This window comes from Triticum dicoccoides, chromosome 4B (genome assembly GCF_002162155.2).
Source record: "Triticum dicoccoides isolate Atlit2015 ecotype Zavitan chromosome 4B, WEW_v2.0, whole genome shotgun sequence".
NCBI classification, from domain to species: Eukaryota; Viridiplantae; Streptophyta; class Magnoliopsida; order Poales; family Poaceae; genus Triticum; species Triticum dicoccoides.
In genome coordinates, this window is record NC_041387.1 from 387,355,788 (window position 1) to 387,365,592 (window position 9,805).

The 9,805-nt window shown below is 39.8% G+C and overlaps 1 protein-coding gene across 1 annotated transcript in view; it reads right to left on the minus strand.

The window, feature by feature from the left end:
- Positions 1–5,376: 5,376 nt before the first annotated feature.
- Positions 5,377–9,805, minus strand: part of LOC119296254 (ABC transporter B family member 25, mitochondrial-like) — a 15,048-nt gene continuing 10,619 nt past the window's right edge. The window contains exons 14-20 of the mRNA XM_037574653.1: positions 9,481–9,536; positions 9,265–9,345; positions 8,802–8,867; positions 8,596–8,688; positions 8,424–8,488; positions 6,056–6,191; positions 5,377–5,818 (exon numbers count right to left, since the gene is read on the minus strand). Of these exons, the coding sequence (XP_037430550.1) occupies positions 5,675–5,818; positions 6,056–6,191; positions 8,424–8,488; positions 8,596–8,688; positions 8,802–8,867; positions 9,265–9,345; positions 9,481–9,536 (641 nt within the window). The 3' untranslated portion in view covers positions 5,377–5,674. The remainder of the gene's footprint in view (positions 5,819–6,055; positions 6,192–8,423; positions 8,489–8,595; positions 8,689–8,801; positions 8,868–9,264; positions 9,346–9,480; positions 9,537–9,805) is intronic.

Below are 9,805 nucleotides of genomic sequence, written 5' to 3' on the forward strand. Positions count from 1 at the left end.
TAGTCCACCCATTTCCCCGCTGCCGCCGCCAAGAGAGAGGGGGGAGGCGTCCAACGCTCGTGTGGCTGCCTAAGAAAAAAGGAGGCGCTCGCCGCTCCTCACTCCATGCGGATTTACTCAGGAGTCGCGCGCCCCTTGTGCAAAAGAGGAGGAGGCGCTCGCCACCGGTCACATGCTCGAGTCAAAGTCAAGGCGTGCGAAAGCCGTGATGCCCTCGATCAGGATGAGCAGCAGCAGTGCCCGCTTCTATGCCAAAGAAGCCAAGATCGCTGCCACCTCACCAGTCAACGCTCCGACCATAGTTATTGAAGACGCCCGGTCAAATATGTAAGACGAGGTGTCTTCACAGGCTCCGGCCAACGTGATAAGAGATTAGATTTATATTTCTATGCTAACTGTATGTGAACAATTACTTTTATCAAAAAAATGTTAACAAATAGCATCTGACCAGATGTCCACGGACACGTCCGTGCGGGTCCATTGAAACATAAGGGTGTCCATCTTTGGATCCATGTTGGAGATGGCCTAATATTTTTCTTTTTTGCCATAACCTTTCTAATGTTGTTTTATTTTCATAACCTTCCTTTAAGGGCATCTCCAACGCAGATGCCCAAACCTCCACTATATGTGTGTTCGGACGGGGCGGTCTAGATATTTTTAGGCCTCCAAAGTGACCATCCAAATTGGGCCTGATTGATTTGGGCGTCCGTCCCCAAATCATGAGAGCTCTAGGGAAGTCGAGACGTCCACCACGGGAGCGCCTATATGACGCACTTTGCGTCAAACAGGCGTCGCTTCGCATAGAGAGCATCCCACTGGTGGGTTCTTCGCACAGAGCGTCCCAGTGGCGGGCCCGCTGGGCCGATTTCTTCGCTCGAGTTTCTGTTTTCATTTCTTTTCGTTCTGTTCGACTAGTAGCTGCTTCTGTTTCCTACAAAAAAAGCTGCTTCTGTTTCTGTTTTCCCCCTAAAAAAGCTGCTTCTGTTTCCGTTTCCTGGTTGGACTAGTAGCTTCTCGTGTTTTTGATTCAACACACACCTAGTATCCCATTTCTTTGACTGCTTTGACACTCACTAGCGAAAATGTTAAGTTTTTTCTTCTGAAAAATACAGCCACAAGACAGGAACGGAAACATAAAATAGGCACAGAAACATAAATCTGGTTCTTGCCTCTGTTTCATTGCTACAAGAAACACAAAGTTGGTTCTTGGATTAAAAACATGTTCAAGGCAGTCAAAATAGTTCATCAATTCAAAAGTTGTTATTTAAATTGACAAATTGTTCTCAGATTTAAAAATGTTCATGACATTCAAAGAATGTTCTTGAATTCAAAAATGTTCAAACCATTAAAAAAATGTTCTTGGCAAAGTTTTTCACAGACTCGAAAATGTTCAAACCATTGAAGAAATTGTTCTTGGATTGAAAAAATGTTCAAGACATTCAAAAATTGTTCACAAATTCAAAACAAATCTTTTAAATTGGATTCAAAAAACTTCAAGACATTCAAAAATTGTTCTTGGATTCAAGATATGTTCAACGCATTAAACATATTCTTGGAATTAAAAATGTGTTCATGGAGTCAAAAAATGGTCCAGACATTCAAAAAAGTGTTCTTGGACTGAAAAATGTTCTAGTGATCCCAAAATTGTTCTTTGAACTTGAAATTTGTTCTTTGATTCAAGATATATTTAAGGCATGGAAAATGTTCTTGGAATTAAAATTTTGTTCATGAAATCAGAAAATGTTCCAGATATTCAAAAAAGTGTTCTTGGACTGAAAAATGTTCTAGTGATTCCAAAATTGTTCTTTGAACTTGAAATTTGTTCTTGGATTCAAAAAATGTTCAATTAAAAAATTGTTCTTGGATTAAGGAATTAAAAAATTTGTTCCATGCATTCAAAAGTTGTTCTTCAAATTAAAACATTGATCATGGATTAAAAAATTGAGGCATCGAAAAAGTTGTTCATTGAAACTGAAAATTTGTTCGTTGATTCAAAAGAAATTCATGACATTCAAAATTGTTATTGTCTTAAAAAAATGTTCAACACATTTAAAAACTGTTCTTGCAATAAAAAATGGGAATAAATTTTTACATTTCCAGCACATTTTTTAAGTTTTGAACAAAATTTGGAAACAGGAACATTTTTATGAAATTCCCAAACATTTTTTTAATTTGTGAACAATTTTCTAAAGCGGGAACATGTTTTGTACCGCTGAACATTTTTTAAAATTTGTGAAGAAAATTTGAAACTGAACAATTTTGAACCTCAAAAACGAAAATGTGCATATTTTTTTGAAATCTCCGAACAATTTATTTAAAAGAGGAACATGTTTTGAACCACCGAACATTTTTTGAAATTGTAAACAAAAATTTGAAACTCAACAATTTCAAACTCCTGAAAAAAAAATGAAAAGATGCACATTTTTGGAACTTACGAATTTTTTTTAAATAGGAACATTTTCTGAAACTAGAACAATATTTTAGAAAATGGAACATTTACTGAATTTATGACCAAAATTTGAAATCACAAACAAATTTTAAAATTTGAACATTTTTAATTTGTTGGAACATTTATGTGAAAAAGTTGAAGTAAGAAAAAATAAACTCGAACAGAAACTTTGAACATTTATAATTTGTTGGAACATTTTTGATAAATGCATACAGTTTTTGAATTTATGAACAAAATTTAAAAACACGAACATTTTCAAATTTTGAACATTTTTGTAAAAGCGCGAACTTTTTTTGAGAGAGAAAACATAAACTTGAAAAAGAAAAAAGAAAAAAAGAAAAGAAAAAGAAACAGAAATAGAAAAAGAAAGGAAAATAAAAAACCGGTTCAGGAACCTTCTAGAAGGTTCCCAAAACCGGAAAAAAACCAGCTGGGAACCTCTAGAAGGTTCCCAAAACCGGGAGTTCTGGAACGGTTAAAACGGGCCGGCCCGTTGCGTCGCTGCTCGGTCGCTCGCCTGTGCGAAGTGCCGGCAGTTTGACGCAACAAGCGGCAAATAGGATATTCCGTCCACCACGTCGGACTTCAACACCTCAGTACCATCCAAAACCCTGCCCCGTTTCAAAAAAAAAACCTGCCCCGCTCAACGCTCCGCCTACCTGCATTGATGCCTGGCCGGTCGGCGACCCCCAAATCCTAGCCCACCCATTTCCTCGTCCTCACCCATCCGCGCCAACGCCGCACTCCTACCCTCGCCATGTCCTCCCCATTTCCACCGCACAAGATCAAGTGGTCGTACCTCCACTGGCAGTCTACACGGTGCTACACGGTCGCCGCTGCCAAGGAAGAGGAGATGGGTGACACTCGTGTGGCTGCCCAAGCAAAGAAGGAGGAGGCGTTCGCCGCTCCTCACTCCATGCAGATTTACTCAGAGTTGTGTGGTGCCCATCACACCGCCTGTGCAAAGGAGGAGGCGCACACCACTCGTCTCAAAGCTCAAGCCGAAGTGCGGCGTGCAAAATCCGTGATGCCCTCGATCGAGCCGCCGAGCAGAAGAAAGGTGGCTTGGATGAGCAGCGGTGACGCCTGCTTCTATGCCAAAGAAGAAGGCAAGATCGCCATTGTTGTCTCCTCTGCTTTTTAGGTGGATGTCGGCTCGATGACGACATCTTCTCCAGCAAGCACACATGCATTGTCACGGGCTACGTCACCTAGGTTGAGCAGCTCAGTCGCGCCTTGGTCAGGGTTGTGGAGCCCATTTTCTTCTTCCGGATGGTGCGACCCGAGCCCACAAGCCCGCCATGAAGTCGTCATGAGCTTGCGCTCTCCTGCCCAACTTGCTCCGACCTAGGAGCATGGTGGGTGAGCAACGACTGCTGATGGCAATGATGGTGGGGGGAGTACCTACTGGTGGAGTTCCTCGAGCAGCGCGGAGAAGAGCCCCAGTTCACCACATTTGCACCTTGTTGCCCTCAGCCTTGCTACTCTCCACCGCCCTTGCTGCTGCACCTTGATGATGGTCGTCGTTGTTGCTCTCCACTCTCCACTGCCCTTGTCGCCTACCTTGTGTTAGCCATCGTCGGGAGGTAGCCGCTGACGACAAAGGCCTCGCCGCCTCCCATGTCCTAAAGTTGTGGGAACAAAGAGGAGAACGGGAGATGGGGATTGAGTTCATCTCGTGCATGGTCAATCGGGTGCAAAGAGTAATTTAGGGATTTCGCATGGGTCCCATCTAACAGGGGGCAAAAGATCAAAGTGCAAAGTAAAGAGTGGTAAATTATCAAATATGTACTCCCTCCGTTCCATAATGTAAGACGTTTTTTGACACTACACTAGTGTTAAAAAGCGTCTTATATTATGGGACGGAGGAAGTATAATGTAAGTAGTGGCAAATTATCAAAGTGCAAAGCAACAAGGGGCAAAAAAAAACTAATACCGCTACCAAGCATCCTTCCAATTTAGCATGGGGGCAAATCGTTGTCCACATCAACGAATTTAGCTGTCATTAACTTGATTGGCTAAAATATAACAGCGTATACTCATCCACAACCTTAGAATGCAAAAGGAATAAGTTTCTACGCAACAAATAAGAACTCAATAACATACTACGTGTCTAGTGTGTTTTGCATTAGGCTAGCCATAGTGGGGTAACATAAATAGTATCATGCACTTGAGGCTCGCAAACATGCTTATATGACAGACAATTAAAGAAGAGTGAGATGATTATCGTAACATAGGTAGATACCGTAACATAATAAATGTGATGCTACTATGTGTCATGCATGACAATAAGGGAGACCATCTATGATACTATGCACTATGAATGTAGTATCATACACTATTATCATATACATGATACTAGTATATGATACTCCCCACTATGATCAGCCTTAGAAGCTCCAATGCCGTCCAGCTAGGTATCTACCATAACTGCAATGAAGTCTGACTAAACAAGAATGGGCAAATGGCATACGCAAGGCTTACACGTCCATAATGGAAAGAGAGCTGCTACACAGACGACATATTCGGACGATTTGCAGAAGATGCAGGGCATCCAGCTATCCGTGCGTAGTTCACGGTTCGGCTGGTTTATGTCGTCCGTACAGCAATTTCGTAATGGAAATAAATTAACGTTTGAATGTTACTTCCTCTGTCCATAAATGTTAGATGTCTTCGCAGTTTTGGTAGTGCTACCTCCTTTCCGTTCCGGTTTATAAGGCTTATATGTACATCTAGGTTGACAAATAGACCACAAAGTTATACTATATCATAAAAAAAATATCATTAGAAACTCCAAATCATATACTTTCTAATGGTATAAGTTTAGACAATACAACTCATCTTATGGATACGCACAAGTCTTATAAACCGGAAAGAAGGTAATACTACATTAAACTACCTGCCAGGGGGTCATTTCCGTTCCAAAATAAGTGACTCAACTTTGTACTAACAATTTTGGGACGGAAGGAGTATTTACTAGTTCCATGTAACAAAAAAAAATGTTACATTGACATGGACATATGCTAGGATCGTCGAATGGTTCTGAAGAAACTTTTTTGCCTCTCGGCTCTCTCTTAAATGGAGAATTTTTCCCGCAACTGTATATTTAAGGTCCCCCAGTATGAAATCTTAAGCACCACATTTACAAGGCTAAGGAGAAACCTGCTTTCAGTGAGAGATGGATGTGTAACTTTCCCTTGCAAAGGGGAACTTGTATCGAGTCTATCAAACTTCTAAGCTAACATCAGAAGCATCACTGGCTTCACTGTTGTTCTGCTGTGACCACAGTTCAGCATACCGCCCACCCTTTGACAGAAGAAAATCATGTGGTCCTTGTTCCACTACTGTTCCATTCTCCAGGACGATGATCTGAAAATCAATTGAAACATGACTTGCATAGGTATCAAGGAAGTGATGATTTTTTTATAGATGAATACGAAGCATATAGGGTTTACTCCCATGCAGTTAGAAAATTCATATCATGAGCAGTTGCAATAGCAACCTCTGGCTGTTAATCTGGACTGTGTGTTGTTAATTTAGCAACAAGCCACGCTATTTATTTCCACATATGTACGCCATACTAAGTATGTGCACAAATCTCAATACCTCGTCGCATTGCATTGCAGTTGTGAGCCGGTGAGCGATAAAAATTGAGGTACGATCGACGGACAAGGACATCAGAGAATTCAAAATCGATGCTTCAGTAGTGCTATCGAGTGCGCTTGTAGCTTCATCACATAATCTGGTACAAATCAGAGAAGAAATTATGTCAGCACGGGGAACTGGTTAAGCCCATTATTTGCACACAAAATAACTTCAAAATATTGTTTGATAAGTATCTGAAATTAGTTCAAACTTCAAAACCATTTAGCAGGTCTGACTTTGACTCATGTTAGCCATCATACAAGAGCGTTAATAGATTCTACATACAGAGTGGCTTGCCTAAAGATTGAGAACAATAAGACCCTGGTTTTCAGTACTGCAATTGGAGCATGGTATCGTGCGCTGGTACAACCCTGCCTGACTAGAACGGATCATACGATGGATCGCAACCTGGTAGGAACACAATACAACTTGTAAAATTGTTGGAGTCGTGACACTGATCAGGATCACACACCAAGGACAGAAACAACTGGGCCTGGGCCTCCCCTAAAATGGTCTGCATGTGCAGCTAGCCACTTGAGCCGCGCAAAAGCTTACAAACGAAGTCATTGCCTCGTTCTGTGTTCAATGAGGTACTAAAAGCTTGAGGCCTATTGCCTCCTGACAGTAAAATAGCTGCTCATGCAATCTTAAAAGGCGTGCTGCATGCATGCATAAATGGAGTTCAAAGCCCGATTAGCTTCTACTTGCACGAAAGCTCAATGCCATTATCTACTATCCATGCACAAACTCCCAGTGACCTACGCTAGAGTAAACAGCTAATAATTTCAATGTCACAGGTCACAGCTTGAACTTGCTTATGCATTTTCAATTAATAAGTACTCCCTCTGTTCACCAATATAGGACGTTTTAGACTGAACATGCAAGTCTCTAAAACGTCTTTGTATTAATGAACAGAGGGAGTACTTCATGTGTCCGTAATTAAGTAATGATACTAGCCAATTACCCTCTACATAATTAGGTTGGTGAATGGACAATCCTTTGGGTATTTTCTTACAAAACACAAGCTGAGTATGCTTACAAAACAATTGTAAACATACAGTATCATGATACCTCAATAATGCTGACAAGAAAACAATACCTACCAGCGGTGGAGATAGGCAGAAAATCAAGATAGTGCCAACAATACGAGTGGATCATGACCACATAACAGGTTAGAGAAACCCAAATTAATAGATTTTAAGCCTAACACACACACACACACACACACACACACACACACACACACATATAGGGATTGACTATTCATCACCCTGGGTGAGGAATAGTTATTCTTCACCCCCTCTATTTTAACGTCAATGCGTCATAATTTTATGTTCCGTAAATTTTGTCTTATTTCAGACATAAAAAGAGAACGTAAGAATATATATAATCGCCGTAAAAAATATTTTATGTTTCGTAAAATTAGAAATGTAAAAACATAGTGTAAAATGTACATAAAATGTAATTTTTCTGGTCTTATGACCTTTTTTTTTCTTATGTCAAATTTTACGCAGTGAATCAATATGAATGTACTCCCTCCGTCCCAACTTACTTTGGGACGGAGGGAGTAACTATTTGTATTTCAAATGTAATTTATTTATGAAATGATCGTAAGATTACCTCGGGTGAAGAATAACTTATTCTGCATCCTGGGTGATGAATAGACTTTATATATATATCGCGCTATTCGTCATCCTGGGTGAGGAATAGTTATTCTTCACCCCCCTCTATTTTAACATGAATGCACCGTAATTTTATGTTTCGTAAATTTTGTCTTATTTCAGACATAAAAAGAGAACGTAAGAAAATATATAATCGCCGTAAAAAATATTTTATATTACGCAAATTTCAAACGTAAAAATATAGTGTAAAATGTACATTAAAATGTAATTTTTCTGGTCTTCTGACATTTTTTTATGCCAAATTTTACGCAGTGAATCAATATGACTGTAACTATTTGTATTTGAAACATAATTTATTTATGAAATGATCGTAAGATTACCTCGGGTGAAGAATAACGTATTCTGGACCCTGGGTGATGAATAGTAACACTATATATATGGTTTACTAACTATTGTGCATAGATTTAAGAGGTGCAGGGGCAGGGTGACATGGCCAATCCATGTAACCACCACCTCCTAGGAGGATTGTATCTTCTCACCTTTTCAATGAAATGAAACGCAAAGAGTCCTTTGCGTTTTCTCGAAAAAAAAAAAAGGGTGACATGGCCCAGTATGGCCGCTAAGTAGCTCTGCCCACTGGATACTACCTAATATCTCGATACAAACAAGACAACCATCAATAATACAAATGGGTGAGAGAGACTCACAGAATGGAAGGCTCCTTCAAGAATACACGAGCAATTGACACTCGTTGTTTCTCACCACCACTTAACTGCAAAAACGGCCAAACAACAGTTCTTGAGATATGCTAAGCTAATAATTTGAATGTCACAGGTTACGGCATTTCCTGATTTTGCACAAAATAAGACATTATCTTACCTTCAATCCACGCTCTCCCACGACTGTGTCATACTTGTCAGGAAAGTTCATAATTGTATCATGGATAGAAGCACGTCGAGCAGCATCATAAACCTGTATGGAAATTTGGAAGAAAAAAATACATTACTTTTCTACAACAAGCATGACTAAGCTGCCTTCTCGTCACCACCACTATAGCTCCTCTGTGTATTGGAAGAACACCTCACCTCTTCATCAGTTGCTGATAACCGCCCATATTGTATATTATGCTTAATAGTATCATTGAAAAGTACCTGCAGTGGTATTAATTCTGTAAGCTTAACCTGATTCTCTTGCAACAGAACAAACCACATTATTTCGATCATCTATTGGAACTTTTCTTCTGTTAAATATAAATAAACTTGTTATCCCACATGTAATGATACTTCAATATGTTTTCCCTATCTGTGCGGTTTGTGGCTACACCAGAAGCAGCTATGGTGGGGAAGCTGTTGTTTTGTAGGGGAGGTTTACATAGAAAGCTGGGTTTCCAAAAGAGAACTAGATAAAATACAATTTTGTCGTCTTCCTAAAGTAGGACTTGTAGTAATGCATTTCGACTCTACAGCACAATGTAGTGCATTCAGTAAGAGGCCAACAGAAGCATGAAATATTAAGCGTTGACAGAGAATAGAGTATCAGAGGGGTAACCGTGTCCTGTGGTACAACACCAAGAGACTTCCGAAGACTCTCCAGTGTGACTCCTCGGATGTCTTGTCCATCTATTCGTATCTGCCAGGAAGAAAGAACACAAGGTATCACAAGAATGGAAAATTTAAATTACATCAGAAAGTTGAGAAACCATAATATGAGCATCAATTTATCAGCAAGAAATCAAAAGTAGGGATCATGCTTCTTTGTTCTTACAGATCCTGAAGTAGACTCAAAAAATCTGAAGAGAAGTCTAAGTATTGTTGACTTTCCTGCAGAAGAAAGGACTAGTTAATGAACACCACTTACCCAGAAGTAACAGCTCTTCTATGGCTCACACTAAAGCAAGATTAAACAATATGTGTTGTCCATCCAGTAGACAAGATTTGGACTCAAATAAAATGTTAAACAACTATAAAAAACAATCATATGAAATAAGCCCTCAAAACATGTTTGGGCAGAGATAAACCTTTGGCTTGTAAACCTTAGAAGACACCTCCTATTAGGTACTGAAAAACACAATGGCTTCAACAAAATTTAT